This window comes from Glarea lozoyensis, assembly GCF_000409485.1.
Source record: "Glarea lozoyensis ATCC 20868 chromosome Unknown GLAREA14, whole genome shotgun sequence".
Taxonomy (NCBI): Eukaryota; Fungi; Ascomycota; class Leotiomycetes; order Helotiales; family Helotiaceae; genus Glarea; species Glarea lozoyensis.
In genome coordinates, this window is record NW_007360988.1 from 1,901,583 (window position 1) to 1,926,010 (window position 24,428).

The window sequence follows — 24,428 nt, forward strand, 5'->3', positions numbered from 1 at the left end:
CCCTCCTTCCTGTCAGGAGCTGTCTCGTTGGACTTGCAATACACAGGGTGTAGACTTCTATCGGGAAGTGGGCATGGAAAATGAAAGTTTCTTTTTGTGATGCCGAGGAGGGTGTGATTTACGGTTGTTTTCTGTTGTTTGTTTTTGGGGGTTGAGGAAAGGAAGTATAAGGTGGAATGTAAGTAAGTGTAAATCGAGTATATGATCCTTTTGCTTTTAGAATTTTACTACGGTGTTTAAAGGTTAAGACATAATCCTTCTTATTATTAATGTAGAGTTAGCTAGAATAGAAGTAGTTAATAATGTAAAGAGAAGTTAGATTTCTATAAATTGAAATACTTATTTGTTATTAAAGTTTTCTCTATTACAACAATTTATTCTTTAGTAATCAAACAACTCAAAACTAACAAATGTCTATAAATAGACATCTGTTTATAGCGACGTATTAACTTCCAATCTCTAATACACAGCCAAGTACATTATCAACTTATTATCTCCGTCCTCATCTAAAACCAAAAACGTGACAATACGTTCAATCATAATGCGAGTCATTCTTGCAATACGGATCACGTCGCCTAGCCCAATACTCTTCTCTCCACTTCTCCTTATCCCTCCGCCACTCCTCCTCCCTACACTCCTCATTATATGCCTCACACTCAGCTTGATCCTCGAATTCCAGCATCTCATTCTCACTAATTCACGTCTTCTTCGGAAGCACATTGACAGCCACTGTCCACCCACGCTCACGCAATTTCACCCTCTCATCCGCCAGGGCCCCCCCGCTGTACACCTGGAAAACGACACGCACCTCCACGGGCGACGGCATGACTTTGAGCCGCGCGTCAAGCAGATCGAGGTTCTGTTCCGAAATTGGTTCGACGTCGACGCCGTCCGCAGGCAGGCAGAGTTCCAGCGTGGCAAGGCCAGTGCAGAGCTCCCCAATAAGGTCTAAATTCCTGCCATGTGCGCATGCGCTTTCCTCCTCGAGGCTTTGGAAAACATGGAAAGAGATGCAGATGTGTCGGAGCAGAGCGACATGGTGGCCGATCTGGTCTAGGAATGGATGAATGCGAGCGCTGTACGTCCAAGGTCCCGGAGTCAGGATGTCTGGGAATTGAAAGCGATTGTGGGAATAGAGCGATGGACTTGCTTCGTTGTAGATGTGCTTGTTTAGGCGGAGAAGCGCGGGATGGAGGTCGTGATCTTGGGGTAGATAGAGGGGCGGCAATAAAGAACCCCCGCATGCTCGGAAGATAATGGTGTCGTGGTAGATGAGGAGGGAGTTGTAGATTTGCAGTCGGATTTCCAGAGGGAAATTGAAGAATTCCATCGTTGTTGTAGTTCGATAATAAATTTTGCTTCGGGGAGTTGGGTGGTCAGAGGTTTGCTAAAAAAGACCAGATTCAATGGTCTTTTTAAAAGCATCGTGCGTGTAACTGAACCCGAATAGGTTTGGCTGCTTATGTGGTGTTACACAGCAGTAGGTTCTCGTACCAGCCAAGGTCCCGAGCTTGTGGAGTAATTCTTCTTCTGCCTCGTTGCCTAGGTGTCGGGTCTAACCATCGAGACTAGGTTTGTTAGATCTTTCTCAGTATCAAAATTTGCCGTCCCCACCACGCATTGTCTACAAGGGAGTTTTCTGGTCGGAAGGAACGCTGAAGAATCGTGTTTACCCGTTGATATCAGTGATATGTCGTTTTCAACAACCCTTGATTTCATTATCTCAGTCTGCAAAGATGTGATGTTAGACTCAATCAGTTTTATGTATTTCCACTTACCACTACGAGACTCGTTTGGTCAAATTCTTCGACATGTTGCACCCTCGTATATTTCAATGTCAAGTCTTGTAGCAACAAAACCATTTTACTCGCCACTCTTTCTCAACATAAGTAGAACCCGTTTAGCCTAACTTTGCACTGGCTTGTTGCTGCTCGTTTTGGGATATAGGTAGTTGGTGTACTGTAGTCAAACAAGCTGCTTCGCTTTGAAAATTCAGGATCGTAGTCAGAAAAAGCCGCCATGCGACTTGCTGAAGCTTGAAAGACGCTACAATTTAGACACGTATAGGTTATTTCACAGACCCGGGCTGCAGCACACAGCTGGAGAGACTTTTATGACTAGTGCATAGTAATAGGTTATCTACAAATCATCTAGTTTCCTTTGGGTGTGGAAGATCGACGAACTGTCATTATCTTTGGGTGTTTGAAGAACTAAATGGAGTATTACGAAGGTATTTTTTTTCTTTTGCTCCTCACGAACTCACACGATGGCTGTTCCTCTTGGCTAATTTACCCGGTATGTGGCGCCCGTATAACTGTGTCACAGTATGCATCTCCCAACAGCCGTTTCGCAAGCTGCGGACCAGCTCAGCCTGGAGAGTTCTATCACGTCTGTCTTCAACATAAAGATAGATTTGGTTGTTACTCGGATCCAAACTCAACGGAACACCGAAGATATTTCACGACTTTTCGCTTGCACGTTTTGTCTTCCTCGTTGGCAAGCTCAGTCTCAGGAGTTACAGCAGGTTATCGGCGTTACCATGCGCCTCCTCAACTCGACAACTCTAGAGATGAGGCAGTTCTATCACCCAGATACTCCGTCCTATGCAATTCTCTCGCATACTTGGGGTAATGAAGAAGTGACCTTGCAAGAGATTTCATGTTCTGCAGCACAAGACAAGGCCGGGTTTGGCAAGATCTTGAGCTGCTGCAACCAGGCAAAAAAGACAATATTGATTGGGTATGGATTGATACTTGCTGTATCGACAAGACATTTAGTACCGAGCTTTCAGAAGCCATCAACTCTATGTATACATGGTATGAAAACTCACATGTGTGCTACGTGTTCTTGGAGGACGTACCCGAGCACAGCCCGTTATTTTCAAGAACGCCGTTCAAATATGCGAGGTGGTTTTCTCGGGGCTGGTGCCTCCAGGAATTGATTGCTCCCAGAAAGATTGAGTTTTATTCCGCAGACTGGACGGAAATTGGCACACAAAACAGTCTTCGGGTCTTAATCGAGGATATAACTGGGGTCCCGGTAGCAATTTTACAGAAGGAGGCATCTCTTGCTGACTTGACAATTGCGCAAAAGTTTTCCTGGGCTTATAGACGGCGGACGACCAGAGAAGAAGACGAAGCATATTGTCTCCTTGGAATTTTTGGCATTTCTATGCCATTACTTTATGGAGAAGGGCGACAGGCCTTTCATCGTCTACGGCTGGAAATAATGAAGAATACGGAGGACTACTCACTTTTCCTATGGACTGATCAGTATGAATCACATGGCGGCTCGACTGGGGTATTGGCATCCTCCCCGGCGTGGTTTCCCAAGCGTGGATTTGAAGCCAAGCAGAGGATCATGGACGACAGACCAAAAGAATCGCTAAAGGGTTTTAAGTACAAAAACATCGAATCGATCTTTCTTGATAGTAGGGCTTTAAGACGACTTCCCTTCGACCTTACGCGATGGAGTCCCTTGCAGATGACGACTCGTAGACTATATTTGTATAGTTTGACGAAAGAAGTTCAACCCGCTAGTCCTGCTCAGGACGCTTCTTCCGCCAATCTCCGGCTTCCTTTGGAGCCAAAAGTGTTGGTATTTTGGACCGGGTGCGTGTACTCACAACAATATCTGTGCATTGTACTCGATCAAGATGTGAAAAGTGGATTCCTAAAGTTCGTTAGAAAGCCGGCGTTGAATATCGTACTTGTACCTCCATCACAGCTCGAGTCATTACAATTGACCGCGATATATCTCAATACCGACTGGCAGCGCGGGAACAGGATAAAAATACAAAGGCCATTTTCTCTGCATCAAGCCTTCCAACACTTCGAGGTCCTTGTAACAAAGAAGTGTCCAGAAGAGATCGTTCTGGTAAAGACTTTCCCGCCGTTAGCTTTATGTCTTGCCGTCAACGATGCTCGAGGAGAAAGAGTTTACTCTGGCAAGATTGATTTATACGCGCGCTTCTGGTTGGACTTTTGGATCTTTGATGGTAATTCAGGCGTTACCACTGGAAAGTTCAGAATAAAGCTCGAACTCAATGGATTGTGGCCAGCCGGCACGGTGTGCGACCTCGCTACCGACATCGAACAAAGGGTGTTCCCTAGTGGTGCAGGTCATAGAACCGAGAATCTTACAGATTCCGACCTTCTAATTATTAAAAGAAGGCATGTGAGCGATAAAAATCCAGTGTCTCTCGATGATCCCGGTGGAACCCTAAAGATATTTGGAAATAATTCCTCGGTATACAATGAGACGGAATTGGGCCAATTGGCCCCTATTGAGGATGGAGACCGACCTACGGGCAAGCTGAAAATGGGATGTTGGTATCGGTAGCACTGAAGACGAGCCAAGTTGGGGGGTTGAACGAAGAAAACTCGAATTCGAGGTCGACGCTCTCGGTGTTATACGTCACTGTTTTTCCTTCAGTGTATAAACATTTAGAATGTGTTCCGGAATACTCACTACCTTTTGATTGGCTAAATTAACATGGCGCTATTGATTGATTATTGTTCTACTAATTAAAGCTCGCAAGCTCGCTCTAAATTACGACCAAAGATCAGGAGTAGATTTGGACTAAGGTTTTAGCTTTCTAATTAGTCGAACTCAAGTTGCAGGTACTAAAAAGCTGTAATACTCGCCTAATTAGGTAAAGACACAAAGTTTATACGACCCTATCAGGTCCAGTACGTTGAAGAATCTAGTATTACGAATACCATGCTCTACAAGCCCTCTTCAAGATCAACTGAAAGAGAACCTACTACCCCTACGATTCTCACAGGTCAATCTATTTTATTTCACTCAAGCCAATTTAAAGCCCTTTTAAGCCCTCGGCAAAATCTGTCACGGAGTACTGCAGCCTGCGCAGGTCTACGCGGTGTGGGTTTAGGTTGCGTGCCTAGGACTTGAAAGGACCTCAACAAATCACTAACCGCATCGCTCAAAACTCGCGAATCCCTATCCGCAATTCCGACTTAACATGCATTTCTAGACGTATAGCCTCTAAACCCTCCAGGTACCGGGCAACCATTCAAGAAGTAAAAGAAGCACAAGAGCTTAAGCGCAAATGTATTTCGGGTTTTTCGTTTAGTGCAAGGGTCCGGGAGTAGATTGTAGGATTGTAGAGCGGTAGTTAATAAATAATAGTACTAGTACTGCAGAGGGATTTCATGTTCTTTAGTATACCGTTATTATCTAGAAGATTCAAATGAACGCTTAGTCGAGAGGCCCGTGTGAGAAAATACAGTCCTGTGAAGGCTCGCGGCTGGAACACATCGTCGATTTCGAGAATAGACAGTTCCATAGACTCTGAAAAAGTCGACCAACGTCTTATGCTATCTGGAAGTCTTTCAAAACTGACCCCCGTGCCACTTAATCAATCGTACAAATAATCTTCCCCTTACTCCCATCCCCCTCCATATACCTATGCGCCTCAACAACATCCTCCCACTTAAAAACCTTATCAACATAAACCTTCAGTCCTTTCCCCCCTCCATCTTTCCCCTCCCCCTTCCCATCCTCACCAAACAGCCCAACCCACTCCTCCAACCGATCCCGCAACCTCCCCTGATACACCTCATCCCGACTCCTCAAACTACTCCCCTCATACCTAACCCTCTTCAACAGAAACCCGCTTATATCCACGCCCTCCGGCAATTTACTGCCGCCCATGAAGCCCAGCTGCACGATGCGCGCGTCTTTCGCTGCGACTTTGAGGTTGTTCTGGAAATACGGCGCCCCGACGAAATCGACGATTATATCGACGCCTTTGCCATCCGTGGCTTTCAGGATTTCAGAGGCCCAGTCGGTGGTTTTGTAGTTGAAACCTGCGGTGGCGCCCAGTTCGTGCGTGCAGAAATCGATTTTCTCTTGCGAGCCCGCGGTGATGTAGATGTTTGAGGCTTTTCCGACGCGGGAGAGTTGGATGCCGGCGACTAAGATATGTTTGTTAGCGAGGGTGTGGAATGGGAAAGGGAGGTGGAGGTACTTGATACTGAACTCGCGCCCGCGTGCCAAAGAACAGATTTACCCTCCGCAAATTCGCCGATGAGATATAGTGCCTGAGTAGCCGTAATCCACGTCTACATTTCATCAGTCCCCCATATCTCCAAGTTAACAGCTTTCACTCACCTCCGGCACCCCCGCCGCCTCCACAAAACTCAAATGCTCCGGCTTCTTCAATATCATCCTGACACTAACAACAATCCACTCCGCATACGCGCCTCCATACGCGAGACCGAACACCTCATCACCAGCCTTAAACCCTTCTTTCCCGCCGTCCCCGTTTACTTCCTCGATTGTACCGGAGAACTCCACGCCGAGCGTCTTTGGGGCCTGTGGAGGGACAGGGTAGCGCCCTTCGCGTTGGAGGAGATCCATGCGGTTTAGACCAAAGGCTTTTATTTTTATGAGGGCTTGCCCGGGGGAGGGGGTTGGTTTTGGGAGGGAGGTGATGTGGAGGGATGTGGCGGGGCCGGTGCCGTTCTTGATATCTGGAGATTTGTTTAGTATGGGTGGGTGAGATTTTGGAGGGAGCACTGACCGACTGCGCGCATTTGTGCCATGTTGAGGTTGTGTTGGTGATGGTCTTGTTATGGTGTTGTTTATGAGGAGGTGACAGTAAAGGTATCTGACTTCGTAAGTTTAAGTCAACCCAATTCTTCTCTTGATACCAATCAAACAAGCAAGTAGATAGAAACGAGTTTTTGCCTACCTTTGTCTAAATAAAAAGAAAAAACAAGGGGAATTCGATGGAATATACAAACCTCTCACTCCCCAAAATATTTATCATAGTGGGGTCGACTCAATGACGACAGCGGGGTAAATTCCGGTGACATCCAACATACTGCAACACTAAGTAGAGAGCTGCATAAAGCTTACTCATAAAACGTTCTTAACTCCGAAAACGAGTCAATTAGAATGGCCTCTCCATATTGTCTTTGCTATGTTATTAGTAACTCAACATTAGCTACGTGAAAAGGCTTCCTATGAGTGAAGGAATTCGCACTCGCTTACGGTCTGCGAGAGTGGAAGTGCATGGCTGCAATGTGACTGTACAAGGTTGTGCGATTTATTGGTTCGTAGAAAGTTCTTTTTGGGAAACCCTAATTTCTGACATGTTGCTTTCAAATTTACATGGACGACGTTGGAATTGCTTGTAGCTAGTGGATGGTTGATGTGCCGAGAGGGCGTAAAATACTCGGCAGGTTGCAACCCAATATACGCAGAAGTATAGCCTTACGAGTAGTAAGAGGTATATTGACCATCATGACAAAGATAAATTCCCTATCTAGCTGCAAGTCTACACCCTTTGTCAGACCACAACGCCAATAATGCACCCCATGAAACCGCACTACCTCATTACAGCTGACTCTGGTTTCGATACTGTCTCTCAACCTCATACTCGAAATCGAAATATCCCTTGTCGAATTGATGTACACGAACATATCCATCCTCACCTCCACTGGCATATCCCTTTCCTTGTGGGTCGACTGCGACGGTGTTGAGGGGGCCAAAGTGACCTCGGACACGACCGATTTCCTCCTCGAAGATCTTGTGGTAGAATCGTGCTTCAAATTTACCTTGCCGGGCGGAGGTGGTTGTGACGTCCATTGCTGCTTGACCACCACCTAGAATAACGTAGTCTTTTTTGGGGGTGATTGAGGCGCTGTTTAGAGGGGTATCGGATACGTAGGTTTTCATAACTTCGAGGTCGGCGGCGTTGATGAGCTGATAAGTTAGAAGGGAAGTAATTTGGGGATAGGAAGTTGTAAATACATACCTTCGCTGACTTGTCTTTTGATGCGGTAATAAAGTATGTCCGGTCTGGAGACCACTGGATATCCGTGATCTGGGCGTCCATTTCGTGCACTTGCGTGTTATCGAGCTGTTCACCAGTCTAAAATTCGTCAGCATATATCCAGCAGAATTTTCTGTCATCCTACCTTTGCGTCGTACTGCGACACGGTTCCATCCTCGTGCCCAGCAATAATATATTTGTTCATGAAACTCCATCCAGCAACCGTCGCCTTACTCTCCTCACATTCGATGGTAAGAACCTTTTCATCATCCTGTTCTCCCTCTGGATCCAGGTTAATATTCACAACCACGATCGTACCCAAGAAACCCATGCGCTTTTCGGTGACGGCCAATAATTGTGATCCATCCTCGTTGAACTCGACTCGTTTGACCGCAGTGTTGAATTCCCACACCTTCAAACACTTCCCACTTCTGATATCCCAAAGGCGAACGGTGTTATCGGCAGCGCCACTCGCGATGAGTGTACTTGTTGGGTCGACGTCGACGGTCCACAGAGCTCCTTGGTGGCCATGATACGTTCCTAATCGCTCTCCGTTGTGTGCGAACCAGGCGCAAATATGTTGATCTTTCGCGGTTGAGAAGATGATGTCTCCATCTCTGTTGTATCTTGAAAAAGTCAGTACATATATATCGTGGCGGAGGGTCTAGGTTTCTGGAAGGTATTCGCATACTTGATTTGGGTGAGCGCACGCTCCTGTGAGGATGTTAGAATGGTTTTCATCACCGTTCGCATCTAGCATAACTTACGTGTCCCTGTAGCAATATTGGCCTCATGTTTGCGATTCTATGTGGAGTGTAGGATCGTTGATGGAGGGGCGAGAGACGTGATATTTATCGTGGGCTGCGGCTCCAGTCTCCAAATCTCGAAAGTTCGCGGGGCTCAAAATGAAAATGTGGTCGTGGGCGATTGGGCCAATGAGGTGTGGCGAGAAAAGTGGTCCGAGAGGTCCGAATGAAAAAGCAACCGGCTTCACAATCGGCGCCGACACGGACGACCAGCATCTCCTCCGAAATACTCGAAATTACATTTTCCTAGGAATGACCTTCTTGCCTTGAGTCACTTTGGAGTCATGGAATCCGCTTTGTCGATTATGACTGCTTCAATTCGAATCCTTCTCTGCTCGTTTAATTCACGTGCTGGATGACTCTTGCTCCTTGCCCCATTGCATCCATCGGGAACTTTTACCTCTTCAATTCGGCCGGTTTCATGTTTCTGGAAGTCACACCTAACCTCCGGTCCTCGCAGTCATTTATCAGATTCCCAGATTCCCGTCCGAGACAAAATCCGCAAAATCCAAGGCCACAAGTTCAATTGATGTATTTCTAGATATTTACAACTTCAACCGTTCGAACAAATCATTTCGAAATGTCAACAATGCTCCGATCACAAAAGTCTCTGTTGTGCTCATCCTCTCGCTTCCCACGCCTACCGATTCGCTCTCCTCGCTCTGCCGTACCAGCTCCAGCCTCGTGTGTTGGTGTGAGTCGGAGAGAATGGCGGGGTTTGTTTTCGTGTCGAACCCGAGCTCTTTCCACCCCACCCTCCACATCCACAACGACAACCACATCCACCTCAACACTTGTCAACAGTCATAATTTGACAAGATCATTGCAGAAGAAGTCGTTCTCAAGCACTTCTGCCGCGATGACTGCAACCAAGATTGACGGCACAGCTACGGCTAAAGAGATTAGGGATTCGATACGTGCCGAGATTGAAAATACCCAGAAATCAAATCCGAGGTACAAGCCGTCGCTCAAAATTATCCAGGTGGGCGAGAGATCTGATTCTAGTAAGTCAATTCTAGGATGATATGACATACTCCGCCATCAAATTATATCTGCATAATCAGCTCTACTACAACTGCGAGCCGGATCGTTTGAGAATTTGCTGCATAGTCTGATGCTTACGGTTCATGCTCGTGTGATGCACTCGCTTACATTTGATAGCTACATATGTGCGCATGAAGTTAAAGGCCGCCGAGGAGGCCAAGATTGATTGTGAGCTTCTTCAATTCCCAGAATCTATTACCGAATCCGAGTTGATCGAGACCATCACCCGTCTGAATTACGACCCTGCCGTTCATGGCATTCTCGTCCAACTTCCATTACCAAAAGGAATCTCCGAGTACGATGTTACATCCGCAGTCGCTGATGAGAAAGATGTTGATGGATTTGGGACGAATAATATTGGGGAGTTAGCAAAGCGTGGAGGACGTCCACTATTCACACCATGCACGCCGAAAGGTGTCATGGTCCTACTCGAGAAAGCAGGTGTGGATCTGAAAGGAAAATTCGCTGTGGTTCTTGGTCGAAGTGATATTGTCGGAAGCCCAGTCAGCTATCTTCTGAAAAACGCCAATGCTACCGTCGTGGTATGCCACTCACATACAGCCAATGTTGAAAACTATCTGAAGATGGCGGACGTGGTGGTGGCTGCCATTGGAGTCCCAGGTTTCGTTAAAGGAGAATGGCTAAAACCGGGAGCTGTCGTAATTGATGTCGGCACCAACTTTGTTGATGACAGTTCCAAGAAGTCTGGTCACAGATTAGTTGGTGATGTCGACTTTGCATCTGCTTCAGAGGTTGCCTCCCAAATCACCCCAGTTCCAGGTGGAGTTGGTCCAATGACTGTTGCAATGCTACTTCAGAACGTCGTCGATTCCGCTACAGCGTATTTCGATCGTCAAAAAGCGAGAGCCATTCAACCTTTACCATTGAAGCTCCAAGATCCTGTACCATCAGATATCGCAATTTCCCGAGCACAACATCCAAAGCAAATCACGCGAGTAGCAAAAGAGGTCGGAATTGCAGCTCATGAACTCGAACCATATGGCGCATATAAAGCCAAGGTTGATTTGACTCTTCTCAAACGTCTTGAGCACCGTCGAAATGGTCGCTACGTAGTTGTCACCGGTATCACACCAACACCTCTAGGTGAAGGAAAGTCTACTACAACTATGGGTCTCACCCAAGCCATTGGAGCCCATCTCAATCGTATCGCTTTCGCCAATGTTCGCCAACCTAGTCAAGGCCCAACTTTTGGTATCAAAGGTGGTGCTGCCGGTGGTGGCTACAGTCAAGTCATTCCTATGGATGAGTTCAATCTCCATCTTACCGGTGATATCCATGCTATTACAGCTGCCAACAACCTCCTAGCCGCTGCAATCGAAACCAGAATGTTCCACGAAAACACTTCTCCAACCTCTGCATTATACAAGCGCTTGGTTCCCGTCAAAAAAGGCAAGCGAGAATTCCAGAAAATCATGTTCCGTCGTCTTAAGAAGCTTGGCATTGACAAGACTGACCCTAATGAGCTCACGGAGGATGAAATTACTCGCTTTGCAAGATTAGATATCGATCCTTCAACCATCACCTGGAGACGAGTACTGGATGTAAACGATCGTCACTTGAGAGGTATCACAGTTGGTACTGCCCCAACCGAGAAGGGTCAGACTCGAGAGACAGGTTTTGATATTTCTGTCGCAAGTGAATGTATGGCTATTCTTGCTCTGAGTAACGATCTCGATGACATGCGAGAAAGACTTGGACGTATGGTTATTGGATCATCAAAGAGTGGAGATCCAGTCACTTGTGATGATATTGGTGCTGGCGGAGCTCTCACTGCGTTGATGAAGGATGCTATTAAGCCTAATCTCATGCAGACTCTGGAAGGCACGCCTGTGTTTGTACACGCAGGACCATTCGCAAACATCAGTATTGGTGCCAGTTCGGTGCTTTCAGATAAGCTTGCCTTGAAGCTTGCTGGTACCGAGCCTGATGAGAACCATAATGAGAAGACTGGCTTTGTCATCACTGAAGCTGGTTTCGATTTCACCATGGGAGGGGAGCGATTCATGAACATCAAATGCCGTTCTTCCGGACTTGTTCCAGATGTTATTGTTGTTGTGGCGACTGTTCGAGCATTGAAGGTGCATGGTGGAGGTCCCCCAATTGCACCAGGAGCTGCTCTTGACAAGGTTTATCGCGAAGAGAATGTCGATATTCTCCGAAAAGGTTGCGTCAACTTGAAAAAGCATATTCAGAATGCCAAGTCATATGGTGTACCAGTAGTTGTTGCTATCAACAAATTCGAGACCGATACTGAAGCAGAGGTTCAAGTCATTCGTGAAGAAGCCATTGCGGCTGGCGCAGAAGATGCAATTCCAGCAAATCACTGGGCAGAAGGAGGAAAGGGTGCTGTTGATCTCGCTAAAGGTGTCATTGCCGCCAGTGAAAAAGACAAGGATTTTAAACTTCTTTACGATCTCGATGGAGGTGTTCAGACCCGCATCGAAGCTATCGGTAAACAGATGTATGGCGCCGACAAGGTTGAGTTCAGCGAGATTGCTCAAAAGAAGGTGGATACATATACCAAGCAGGGCTTTGGAAATCTGCCTATTTGCATTGCCAAGACACAGTATTCATTGTCTCATGATCCAAATCTCAAGGGTGCACCAACTGGATTTACTGTTCCTATTCGGGATGTCCGGTTAGCTGCTGGTGCTGGATATCTGTAAGTCACTCACACTATTCCTTTTGATGAATTTACTAACACATTGACAGCTACGCACTCGCAGCAGACATCCAAACAATCCCCGGTCTTCCAACAGCTCCAGGCTACCTTAACGTAGACGTCGACACGGAGACAGCGGAGATTGATGGACTATTTTAGACGGGAAAAGTATGATTGGCACGGACTTTGCTTTTCAACATCAAAACGGCGTTATGTGGAGTTTTCTTGTCAACAAGAATCTTGTTTTATATTCAACAATTAGCGATACCAGGATTTGGGAATCATCAGTAAAAGCACCTTCAACGTGTGTATATTATGAAGACACGCTTCAACATTGGCGTGGCGTTGGGAAGAGCTATGGTGGGTTGGTTTGTGTTGTGTTAGTGGAGGGGCTGGAGGTGGGATGAGTAGGTGGAGATGTTGGGGATGGAGAGATTTAGAGAAAAACGCGAGAAGCGGACTGATTAACTCAGATCGATAGATGGTTAGACAAAATAACATGATTCTAAAACAGTGTTTAATATACTGTTAGTATACTTCGCCGTGAAAATTGATTGTAAAATCCGTATTCCGACAGTGTGTTGGATTAGAAAGGGGAGAATCAAAGTGGATAACTGACGGTAAGAGGGAGTTAGTGTATTCAAATGGTTGGAGTGGAGTCGAGTAGGGGATACCTACTACCGTATTGCTTGGCCAAAATGGGTTTTCAACCCTCCTATACCTCCAAAGCCGCCACCTTCTCAATATACATCCCTTATCTGAACTATAACCTGAGATGTATTCACACATCCGTAGTTCTCAATCTCTGATATTGAGGGTACGTGCTAATATATTGGAGAGCTGCGCAGAGGGTTATGTGCTAGGCTGAATTGTCCTGACTGAGGTGGGATATAAACTAAACTGACATTAGTAGTCTCCAGTGATTTTTATAAACGGGCAGAATTGAACCCACTTAATACAGTACTTAAACAAAACTCCACTCATCCTCATCTTACCCTGTGTAAGTCATTCATACGCTAGATAGAAAAGAACGATTTCGAGGAAGCTGGCAAGTTGGTGTGGTAATTGATGCTAATAAAAAAGAGATTTGGGAAGGGTTAAGGAGAAGATGCGTATACCTTTTTTGAGAGGCTGAGAGGTAAAGACCGTGGAATCGTGGATGATGGATTGAGAGATGTGCGGGTGGGAGTAGTGGTCAGGGCGTTTTATAATAGGGTATAAAGGTTAGTTTAGAGATGATGGTGTGTTTATTTGGGATAGATGACTAATCCAGTGTGAAGTTATTGAATTCGTGTTTTCATCTGGTTTTTGGCTGCTTGGTTTAGGAGTAGAGGGGTAATACAGTAAATAAAAGTAAAGTGGTATAGAACGGAGACAGAGAGAGAGAAGAACAAGGTTCCGCTGATTCTTTTTATATTCCCGGTTTAGTTGGGAGAGTTATAGGGGTTGAAACTAAACAATAATCAATTATTCCACCCTATCCTACTGAATAGAAGACTACCCTGTAATAATCCAAAACGCCGAAACAAAGCTCTAGAAGCTCCAAGAAACAACCCGAAACATCTTGTCCTAGAGTAGAAAGAAAGAAAGACATAAACGCTCATAGTAATCATTTATACACAAACCACCATCCTCACTAGACCCCATGACATCTTCAATCAACAATACCATCTCCCATTCATCATCCCACCCTCCTTCCCCCCCCTATTCCCTCCCCTCCAAGTGACCTCGCTCACTCCCCCGCCCTTCCCCTAAAACTCCCCATCTTCTCAATCGAATTCATAATCCCGCTCCTCCCCGCCCCGCCCGCCAGATACCCCGTGCCAGCCGCAAACCCCAATCCACTCCCTGGCCGCCCACCCCCCGCACTACTCCCGCTTCTACTCCTCTCACTCCCCATCCCGCCCGCCATACCCACGCGTCCAATGCGACTCTCCTGAGTCAACGGCGGTTTACCACCAGGCGCTCTAAGTCCACTGCCTCTCGCCATCCCAATCTGACTCACCGGTCTAGCCCTCGGAGAAGCCAATCCAGACGACGTAGGCGTAGGCGGCGGGACCCTTTCCTTCTCCTTCTCCCGTTCCTTCTCAGCGAGTAAATCATCAAACGCCTGGACAAGCGGGATCATCTCATCGACAGCTTGTACCAAACGTCCCTTCTCTGCGCGCTCCTCGTCCAGCATACCGCGGAGATCGTGGTTGTCGCCTTGAATACTCCTCAGCACCTCGTTCAGACCCTCGAGCTCGGATTCCAATTCCTTTGCCTTCGCAGCTTGAGCGGAGAGTTCGTCTTGGGCGCGGGGATCGACTTTAGTCATCGTAGCGTCGCGGCCGAGTCTGAGCTCTTCATTTTCGCGGGTGAGATCGGCGATCTGGGATTCGAGGTCTGCGATCTTCTTCTCCCAGCGTCGTTCGTAGGATTTCTTGAGGGCGGCGACTTTGGTCTCGTGTTTATCTTTATACAGGGTGTGGAGTTCGCGAGAGACTTTTTCGACTGCCATTTCGACGTTGCGTTGGCCACCACATGCGCATTCCCCTGCTTTAGGAGATGAAGGCGCAGGCGGTGGTTTGCCGGCTTTCAAGGCGGCGAGTTGACGTTCTGCTTCTTGCGCCATGACTTCGGACATTTCTCTCCTGCGTTCCGTTTCCTCGAGTCGACCTTCTAGATCGTCGCGTTCGCGTTCGCCGTGTAGGATTTCCTCTTTGACATTGCGCAGAACGGCTTCCATCTCGCGGCCGCGTTTATCCCATTCTTCTTTTTCGACGAGGAGCTGGTCTTTGAGATTGCGTTCTTCACGGACTTGTTCGAGACATTCGCCGACACGTTTTTCGGCATCACCAACAGCGGTTTTGAGGAAAGCGACTTGGGCTTCTTGGCCGCTGAGGGAGGCTTTGAGACTGCTAATCTCAGAGAGGAAGCCAGACTTTAACGTTTCGAGTTCGCGGGGAGTGATCGAAGGCATACTGCGTGGCGTTGGTGCGGGTGGAATATCAAAGTCTAAAAGATTTGACATGTTATTTCTATTGACGGATGGGGTTGATGGCATCCAGGGCATATCCGACCCTTTCATAGGTGATTCCCTTCCTGTTTTGTTCGGTGATTGGCGACGTCCGGAAAAATTATTGAACTGTTCTGTAAAATCGAGAAGGTTTGTGTCATCTCGAGTCTCTGTTCTGGTCGCACGTGGCGTTGGAGATGGTGAATATGTACTCATTGGACGTCTTCGAGCTGCCGCTGCAGGGGTATCGAAAGGAGCTCTTCTAGGCGTAGGACCCATGGTTGCATGTTTTGGTGTTTGACCCAATTTTGCAAACATTGTCATGTCTGGCATAGCAGAGAAATTACTAAATGTGCTAACCATTGTGTCGTCCATGGTCGTCTCATCTCCATTCTTAGCTGCAGAAGTGACAAAGGTTTCCTCAACAAATTCCTCATGCTCGCTATCATTGTCCTCCAAAATCTCAATAGCCTTTGTAAGACCTTCGTTGTTCTTCAAAACATCATCAATGCTCAAAGATCGTTCCACTGGCGGAGGCGGAGGAGATGTCTTCTCTGGCGGCGGTGAAGAAATAGATTGCGAAATAGATGGTCTGACAGGAAACCGCTTTTCCGGCGCAGACATCTTTCTCGGACTTTTCATGTAATCATGAGATGTTTTCCTCGGTGATTGTGTTGATGTGGGTGATGCGCGGCTTTTAAGCATCTTCAAGGGGGAAGTTGGTTCGCGCTCGACGGGACTTTTGGATGTCAATCGAAGCATCTTGTTCGGTGAAATGTTTTCTAAATTCGCAGATTCAGAGACATCCTGAACATCTTGAACAAATGGAGAGCTTGGTGGTCCATCGCTATCGGAACCATTTGACGTCGTGGTCTGCGTGGTGCTGTAACTTATTACTTCATAATCGTCCTCGCGCGAGGTAGCTATCGATGTTGGTGCATTAAGAGCCATGACTCCAATTTCGGAGAGCGGTGCTGCCATTCCAGTATGATAAAAATTGAAGGTATTCGCAATGCACAGCTCAAAGGGGTTGCGATGTTGTTCTGGTGAACAATCTTTCGTTGTTGCGGATTTCGTTGTCGAGGTTGCTTTTGTTTACTGCGCCTGCCAGGTTGTTTACCCCGGCTACGCAACTCTAGGGGGTTACCGCTTGGGGCAGAAATTTGAGCTTTAATTTTATGCAACGATATTGCCAAAGCGGTGTATGTCGATTCATGTAGTCATTGGACGACCTGTATTAATGAAATGATGAATTTATAGGGTATCATTATGACGGTCATAATATCTACGAGGATCATAAGATTGTCTTTTATTAAAAATCTATTCTTATCTGCTCACCAATCTCGATTATTACGTGGTAATTATTCGTGATTATTCTTCAAGCAACGGCCGCATGGACTTGCTTATGTAAGTCTCATATCGGCAGCGGAATTTGGTTTTCCCGGCTATCACAAGCCAAAGCCCCTCGTGGCGCATCATCATCCGTTGTCAAAATGTATCGCCAGCTCTCGACCGTAACCTCACAACACCACGAGATAAAATAAGCGCTGGTACGCCTAACCTTAATCATCAAGGGAATTATTCCCGGAGTTCTTGTAGCCATCTCACCTCCTACATGCGCCGCGCTGGAATTTCTTTGATCACTCCCCCAACAATCTCCCAAAATCCCCAAGTTGTTTGGCAGACAACGAAGCCTTGAGAATAAACGATGGAAAAATATTCGCAATATCGAGATCGTGGTATGTACTTCTGGTCTTATTAGGATTGGAATCGCCCAAGTCTGACTCTTGCTAATGCGCTTCAGGATCCGGCATAGCTCCATTCTTCCCAATCTCGTCGCAACCCGCAGGAATATATCTACCAGTCCATATATTCCTTTTCCTCTTCAAACTACCATTTCTCCTCACAATCTCGACGACATACTTCCTATTTCTGCAATGGTTTCCACTCGGATCTCTACTCAAGAAAGCTATTTTATGGATGATATTGGGTATACCTGGAATCTGGTGGATTGATCTACAAATCGATGGTGTCAAGAAAGGGTCATTAGCAAAGAAACATGGAGGACGAGTACCGGAACCAGGAGACGTCATAGCATCCTCTTTTACCTCCCCGATTGACTCGCTATATCTCGCGGCTATTTTCGATCCCATCTTCACCGTATCTTATCCTCATACTCGCCAGGTTCAATATATTTCTTTGTTTGGCGCCATGTTCCGGGCTCTTTCAGGACCAGTGGAATATCCACCGAAAGGAGCCAAAATGACGGACTTGAAGACTTTGGTAGCTGAGCACCCAAAAAGAGTTATTGTGGTGTTTCCAGAATGTACGACAACAAACGGGAGAGGAATCATGCCGTTTAGTCCAAGTCTTCTCACAACGCCATCAAGGACCAAGATATTTCCAGTCAGTCTGAGGTATACGCCAGCAGATGTCACGACTCCAGTACCAGGACAATATTGGACATTTATTTGGAATCTTCTCTCTCAATCCACTCATTGCATACGAGTACGCATTGCAGAGGTGGTATACAACGACTCGCAGTCATTAGATACGGCAGCTGAGAAGAAAGAGAAATATCTGTCGAATTTTATGGACACATTAGGGGAGGATTCGGCAATGACGAGTAGCTCGGATACTTTGACAAGTTTGAACGAGCAGTCAAGTGATCTTAACGATCAAGAAAAGAAAGTTTTGGACAAAATTGGGGAGGCTTTGGCAAGATTAGGTCGAGTAAAGCGGGTTGGATTGACCATAAAGGACAAGGCTGCTTTTATTAACGCCTGGTCGAAGCGGCGGTAGGGTTTAATGATAGTTTATTTGATTATTGCGACAAGAATGTGTCGAAATGCCATCTTAATTGCATTATGCCAACAACCTCAGATCCAGTCTCACGGCGTCTTGGACCATCTTGCTCTACTATCTCTGGCAACGAATGTCCCAAACTAGAATGAGCTGCTCATGCCGACCTCGTATTTCGGTCTTGTGTTCAATGACAAGCAAACACTATTGTCTTGTGCTGAACTCTTCTAACCCCTTGACCAGCCAAATTGTACTTCGACATCTTCCAACAACGAAAAAAACCCCCGAGACCCCATTCCTGCCGGATTACCCGATAACAAGCACATCTGAGATCCCCTTTTCCGGCCATCTGAGATCCAAGAAAGCTTGCATCGCCAGCTCCATCCACTCGTTCCCAAGAAGCTCCAGGAAATACGCCGATTCGCTTTCTCACATCTTCTGCGTCTCCAATTATGCGATCACCATGTCTCGCAGGTGGATAAATACTACCGGACGTCCAGCCAAGAATGTGGGGAGATGATTCATGTTACGAATTCATCCCATCACAGCATATAAACGCGGGCGACCCCGTATTTAGCGACGACCGATGTCACGACTCGTACCGGGGGTTTGGTCCGATCTGCCCCGGTTTTCCTGTCAGATGTCAGCCACACGTCAACGACAGTGGATGATCCATGAATCATAGAGAATTATTTTCTGTGAGTTTTGGTGTTGAGATGTCCGGAAGGTTGTATGGAGTTTATTGTAGATGGCGCGTTTTAGGGATTTATTCTCCACATATGAGGGTGTCTGAATGCTATTTCGCAAGTCAATCGTCGTCAATTACATGTATTCATCGGACTCGCTTAGTATTTCTGAGTCTGAGAGGTATTACACCGTCGATCAGGAGACGAGTATTCAGTAGATCTTCTATGATCCTCCTTATGGGTCCTGTCAAGCTTTCTGCTCGAACTCTAACATCCCATCCCCGTGCCATGGCGGATCAAAACTCTCTCCAAGCGAATAAGCGAGGATTAACAAGTGAACTCACGACTTCTGTTCATGTGTAACCGGTCACCGAAAGTATGGACGTCCTAGAAAATCCGGAGTGTAGATTCTCTTATTGCTATCATAGATAATGAGTGAACAAATTATCTCTCCAAATCCATAGTATCCATGTAACCCTGCATCTTCCCGTCCAAACAAACAAACATATATATCTCCATCCCTCACACTTCCCATCTTCCTTCCTCATCCTTTCCAGATAACTACAATCCAAAATGCGTCTCCTCCCCCTCCTCCCCCTAGCTCTGCTAGCACAGGCACATTCCCCACCATGCACGAACAAAACAGACGCCACCCGCGACGCGATAATGGAAATCATCACCTCCCCACACACAGACGAAGTAGACCTCCTCGCCGCCAAAAGCCTGTACACATTATCCAAGTGGCAGAAAAAACACGACAGGAATAACACCTGTACGATTGAGAATGCTGTGAGACGACGAGAATGGTACGTTACCACATCAACCCCTTTCATTTAGCGAGGATGTGTTTCAGAGCCGATGTTGATATTCACAGGTCCAACCTCTCGGGCCGCGAGAGAATCGCATACACAGATGCTGTGAAATGCCTGCAACGATTACCGGCGAAGACTAATTCCACGTACGCGCCGGGTGCGAAGTCGCGGTTTGATGATTTTGTGGTTACGCATATTGAGCAGACGTTGAGTATTCATGATACGGTAAGATGCCTACTTATGAGGGATGAGACTTGAGTGCTTGTGAGTGATGGGGTTCGGGGAAAGTGGGCTGACTTGATAAAAGGCGAATTTTTTGACCTGGCATCGGTATTATGTTTATACTTATGAAAAGGCGTTGAGGGATGAGTGTGGGTATGAGGGGTATCAACCTGTGAGTTATAAACTCCCTCTTTTCTTGGGATGAGATGCTGATTATGATGGGGGTAGTATTGGAATTGGGGGAAGTACGCTAAGTAAGTTAAAAAGCTGATGTCTTGGGTTGAGTTGAGGATGTTGGACTGATGGTTACTAGGGATCCGATTCATTCTCCGCTTTTTGATGGGAGTGAGACAAGTGAGTAAGAAAGCTATGGGTAGTAGGAAATATACTGATAATTTTAGGTATGGGAGGAAACGGCGCATACGTCAATCACACCGGTGTGCTCATCACCGGTACTCCAGCTCCGTATGATGTTATACCGCCAGATCAAGGAGGTGGTTGTGTGACCACTGGTCCATTCTCAAAGTACTTCCCTCATTCATTCCTTCTCTCCTCCATCATCCATCTTCCACCTGTCTCTCTCCTCTTCTCCCGCTAATGTTCTGTTTAGCATGACAGTCAACCTCGGCCCCCTCGCCGCCTCCATCTCAGGCGTCCCATCTAACCCCCTCCCTAACGGTCTAGGCCACAACCCCCGCTGTCTGCGTCGAGACGTGAATAAAAACTCCGCTACCGTAACAACCAGCAACTACACGTACGCGCTTATAACCGAGAGTGAGACGCTCGCGCGCTTTCAGAGGGTGATGCAGGGAGAGTTCAGCTTAGGGAAGTGGGGTGTACATACGGGGGGACACTATACTGTTGGTGGGGATCCTGGGGGTGTAAGTCTCCCTCCCTCTATCATTCTATCTCGGGTGAGTTAATGTTGATGTGTCTTCAGGATTTCTTCGCTTCCTCGGGCGATCCCACATTCTACCTGCACCACGGAATGATCGATCGCGTGTACTGGCTTTGGCAACTCCAGGATTTGAGTACGAGACTTAATGAGGTGGCGGGCACGATTACGTTGGGGAATGTGCCGCCGAGTCGGAATGGAACGGTGGATGATGTTGTGGGGTTGGGTGTTAATGCGAAGGGTGTTAGGTTGGGGGAGTTGTTGAATACTATGGGGGGTTTGGGGAGGGAGTTTTGTTATGTTTATGTTTAGGGGGTGGGGTAGGTTGTTTTGGTCAGCTAATTTAGCGGTATAATAAGATACTCCTAGGATTATCATGAATTTTTAGGTCAAGAGCATATGTGAAACCAAAGGCTGTCTAGACTTCGGTCTCACCTTCTAAAAGCATAGAGCGGGTCGTCTTTTCAAATTAGGAAATAGTAACCTCGCCTATAAAGAATCTCTCATCTCGCCGCTTAACAAGTACCGTAGGCGATAACTCTCAATGTCTCATAACCGTAATCACACCTACACTAATCCGAGTCTGGGAGTAATAGCGTTTAAAGTAGAACTCATCAAACAATCTTAAATCACTTTTCCTTCTCGGTTTCTAAACCGATTTAAAAGGTTGATAAGCTCGACCGACCGTTCCAATGTCCTTTGTACCCTTTTTCACTTTGAATTTAAGGTGTTTGTATGCCGTGGCTTATTTTCAATTAGCTGCTTTCCTCCTAAGGAAAAGTAGATTGCAGAGCGTAAACTTAAAGCAGTCTGCGATGAACAAAGGGGATATATAGGTTTAGATAAATACGGCTGTCTGTCGGGGTTCTGGCTATTTCAATTTCAAACTCATCTTTCAATTTCAAACTTATCTCTGAATTTCTGACGAGAAATTCTAGGAGTAAAGCGTTTAGTATTAATACCATAAAGCTGTAGTGCCTATGCTAGGTAACAGCATTTGTAATTTTGTAGTCGTATTTAGTTAGGGATTATTACTTAACTTTAAATCGGCTATGTTAATGAACGTTACAACTCTAAGTATAATGTAGGTTTAATAAAAAACTTCTCGGTAGATAGTTTACTCTAATATAGCTCCGCGTGTTACATCTAGTAACTCAAGTGGTGAACCCTTTTGTCGCGATTCTAGTAAGAGTAACTTTAAACCACAAGACTTTGACTCTTGCTCACTCTCCCTTTTTTCTTTTTTTTCCATACTCCTTCGAGTAAATATTTGCTACTTTTGCTATTAAAATTTCAACAATTCTGTTTCAGTCAATAGCGCATGGTGTTCTACTTAAAGGGTAATGTGTTATAGAGGGTGATAATGCAAACCTGCCCCATCTCGCTTGCCTCGCTTCCCTCGCTTCTTAGATCAAGCACAATGTTTTCGGCTGCGGGGTCACTTGACACCTTCAAACGAAACATTCTTTTACGAAGAGTACCGGTCTCAACCTTTATTCGATAAAAGCTCATATTTACACGAGCATTAATGCAGCGTGAAAGTCAACATGCGACTACTGAATGCCTCAACATTTGAGATGTGCGAATTTTTTCCCCACGATACGCCGCCTTACGCAATACTGTCGCATACATGGGGGTCGAAAGAAATAAGTTTCCAAGACTATCAAAGCCACAATCTGCCTTCTGTGAACCATCCTGCCAGGAGGAAATTGACGGGTTGCTGCAAGCAAGCAAAGATTGACGGTATTGATTGGGTCTGGATCGACACATGTTGCATCGACAAGACATCCAGCAGTGAATTATCCGAGGCGATTAATTCCATGTATGCGTGGTATGAAGAATCGGAAGTGTGTTATGTGTATCTCGAGGATGTATCGTATCCAGAAGGCATTGTGGAGCCCGAACATATACGGGTTGAGTTTACATGGGCAAGATGGTTCACGCGCGGCTGGTGTCTACAAGAATTGTTAGCTCCTCGCAAGGTTGAATTTTATACAAAAGACTGGGCGGAAATTGGCACTAAAAGAAGCCTCCAGCACTCGATTGAGTTTGTAACAGGTATCCCAGCTGATGCTTTGCTGAAGAGGACAAAGCTTTCCGATTATACGATCGCATACCGAATGTCTTGGGCTTCGAAAAGAGAAACGACTCGACCAGAAGATGAGGCTTACTGTCTCCTTGGAATTTTTGAACTTTCAATGCCGTTGATTTACGGGGAAGGAAGACGAGCGTTTCAACGTCTCCAACAAGAGATTATACGGCAGACTGAGGACTACACTTTTCTTCTCTGGAGCGAAAGGCTTCGTGAGCCAGCAGGTGTCTTGGCATCATCTCCAGGTTGTTTCTTACAAATGCACTTCGAAAATCATGCCGAGATGCTTTCTATGCGTGTGATTCCGACTGTTGTCACGGACACCGGTTATGGAACTTTGAGGTCGGTTTTTGCAAATAAGTCTGCATTGATGACCATTGGAGGGGATTTAAATGTCAGACAGATTTCAGCAGAAAAGTATGACGAAGATCATGCCCCAGCAGAAATGGGATCTAGTTCTGTCGCGAACTCAATCCTGGATTTCAATAAGTGGAAACCTTTGCAGATCACCACTCGAGGTTTACACATGAGCACTTTTGTTAGAAGGCTTAACTCGAATTCACGCAGTCTAGTTCTTTGGACACTGTGCATGTCTCATGACGGCCGGTTTATGTGCATATTAGTTGAGGAGGACCGAACCAACGGAGTTCTAAGATACAAGCGATCTACAGACGACGTGATTCTGTTGGAAAAGACTTTGGCCGCTTTCACATTATCCGAGTTATATCTCTTTACTGAAGTGCGAGATATAGCACCTAGACGGAAAAAACGCCTCTTAAGGGTTCCACAGTTAGACACAATTATATCTGCCACGTCCGCCGGGAGGATTGTATTTATAGAAACTATTCCCAGCATTCCCATTGGCCATTGGGAAATCACCGTTGACACCGAACGGTTCTTCTGCGGTCATAAAATCCTAAAAGACCTTGGAGAAATCTTGTTGAGGTTCAAGTTTTCTGAAAATGCACCCACAGCAGACGTCACAACATACTTCTCAGTAGAGGTTGGTCTGGCTAGAGCTCACAATGACGAGCCGTGGTGCCGTATAGCCATTGAGCCTCAGTCCAAGTTTGAACCACGAGATAATTATCCTCAGCACCAGATCGACCACTCGAATGTTCGAAAACCATTCTCCGATAGAGCGACCCAAAAACTGCCTAATGGAAAGGTGGTTCTTGTGGCGATTAAAGAAAGGAAGCAGACGAAGTTTATACTAGAGAATAAGAAAGCACTAGTACTATGTCACACTTTGTATATAACAGTAAAGCATGGACCGGATGAAAACCAAATATCTGACGACTCCGAGTAATGCTTAGGATGTGAAGGGAAATAATATAAAAAGTATATTAAAGAACGCTTAGTCGCTCAATAGGAAATTTATGACAGAGCGTTAGTGACACAGCTTGGCGATCCAAAAGCACTCTATTCCAAAAATAGGATCGATTAGATCCGGGAATTAACTCGTCCTCTGGAACTCGTAGACATTTCCATTTCAACTTTATCTACCTTCTTTGTTCCAAAAACATTAAAACGTATTCTCCTATCACTACCTTAGCTTCGAGCCTTTAATATTCGTGGAAATAA

General features: G+C 46.1%; 9 protein-coding genes across 9 annotated transcripts; 5 read left to right on the top strand and 4 right to left on the bottom strand.

The window, feature by feature from the left end:
- Nucleotides 1-697: 697 nt before the first annotated feature.
- GLAREA_07218 (uncharacterized protein) lies at nucleotides 698-1,330 on the bottom strand (the record flags this gene model as incomplete). The annotated part of the gene is made up of 1 exon (XM_008081166.1): nucleotides 698-1,330. The coding sequence occupies one exon, from the start codon at nucleotides 1,328-1,330 to the stop codon at nucleotides 698-700; it is 633 nt and encodes a 210-aa protein (XP_008079357.1).
- Nucleotides 1,331-2,658: 1,328 nt separating this feature from the next.
- Nucleotides 2,659-4,341, top strand: GLAREA_07219 (uncharacterized protein; the record flags this gene model as incomplete). Its single annotated transcript, XM_008081167.1, has 1 exon — nucleotides 2,659-4,341. One exon carries the CDS (start codon nucleotides 2,659-2,661, stop codon nucleotides 4,339-4,341), a length of 1,683 nt encoding a protein of 560 aa, XP_008079358.1.
- Nucleotides 4,342-5,376: 1,035 nt separating this feature from the next.
- Nucleotides 5,377-6,569, bottom strand: GLAREA_07220 (NAD(P)-binding Rossmann-fold containing protein; the record flags this gene model as incomplete). The annotated part of the gene is made up of 4 exons (XM_008081168.1): nucleotides 5,377-5,939; nucleotides 5,993-6,086; nucleotides 6,136-6,497; nucleotides 6,548-6,569. 4 exons carry the CDS (start codon nucleotides 6,567-6,569, stop codon nucleotides 5,377-5,379), a joined length of 1,041 nt encoding a protein of 346 aa, XP_008079359.1.
- Nucleotides 6,570-7,365: 796 nt separating this feature from the next.
- GLAREA_07221 (WD40 repeat-like protein) lies at nucleotides 7,366-8,598 on the bottom strand (the record flags this gene model as incomplete). Its single annotated transcript, XM_008081169.1, has 5 exons — nucleotides 7,366-7,734; nucleotides 7,787-7,903; nucleotides 7,950-8,430; nucleotides 8,496-8,518; nucleotides 8,572-8,598. 5 exons carry the CDS (start codon nucleotides 8,596-8,598, stop codon nucleotides 7,366-7,368), a joined length of 1,017 nt encoding a protein of 338 aa, XP_008079360.1.
- An 871-nt stretch (nucleotides 8,599-9,469) lies between these two features.
- On the top strand, nucleotides 9,470-12,496 carry GLAREA_07222 (P-loop containing nucleoside triphosphate hydrolase; the record flags this gene model as incomplete). The annotated part of the gene is made up of 3 exons (XM_008081170.1): nucleotides 9,470-9,614; nucleotides 9,772-12,337; nucleotides 12,388-12,496. 3 exons carry the CDS (start codon nucleotides 9,470-9,472, stop codon nucleotides 12,494-12,496), a joined length of 2,820 nt encoding a protein of 939 aa, XP_008079361.1.
- Nucleotides 12,497-14,069: 1,573 nt separating this feature from the next.
- GLAREA_07223 (uncharacterized protein) lies at nucleotides 14,070-16,316 on the bottom strand (the record flags this gene model as incomplete). Its single annotated transcript, XM_008081171.1, has 1 exon — nucleotides 14,070-16,316. The coding sequence occupies one exon, from the start codon at nucleotides 16,314-16,316 to the stop codon at nucleotides 14,070-14,072; it is 2,247 nt and encodes a 748-aa protein (XP_008079362.1).
- A 727-nt stretch (nucleotides 16,317-17,043) lies between these two features.
- On the top strand, nucleotides 17,044-18,137 carry GLAREA_07224 (uncharacterized protein; the record flags this gene model as incomplete). The annotated part of the gene is made up of 2 exons (XM_008081172.1): nucleotides 17,044-17,074; nucleotides 17,140-18,137. 2 exons carry the CDS (start codon nucleotides 17,044-17,046, stop codon nucleotides 18,135-18,137), a joined length of 1,029 nt encoding a protein of 342 aa, XP_008079363.1.
- Nucleotides 18,138-19,396: 1,259 nt separating this feature from the next.
- GLAREA_07225 (Di-copper centre-containing) lies at nucleotides 19,397-21,064 on the top strand (the record flags this gene model as incomplete). Its single annotated transcript, XM_008081173.1, has 8 exons — nucleotides 19,397-19,629; nucleotides 19,698-19,860; nucleotides 19,943-20,029; nucleotides 20,086-20,111; nucleotides 20,171-20,211; nucleotides 20,259-20,382; nucleotides 20,468-20,738; nucleotides 20,798-21,064. 8 exons carry the CDS (start codon nucleotides 19,397-19,399, stop codon nucleotides 21,062-21,064), a joined length of 1,212 nt encoding a protein of 403 aa, XP_008079364.1.
- Nucleotides 21,065-22,299: 1,235 nt separating this feature from the next.
- On the top strand, nucleotides 22,300-24,153 carry GLAREA_07226 (uncharacterized protein; the record flags this gene model as incomplete). The annotated part of the gene is made up of 1 exon (XM_008081174.1): nucleotides 22,300-24,153. One exon carries the CDS (start codon nucleotides 22,300-22,302, stop codon nucleotides 24,151-24,153), a length of 1,854 nt encoding a protein of 617 aa, XP_008079365.1.
- Nucleotides 24,154-24,428: the final 275 nt, after the last annotated feature.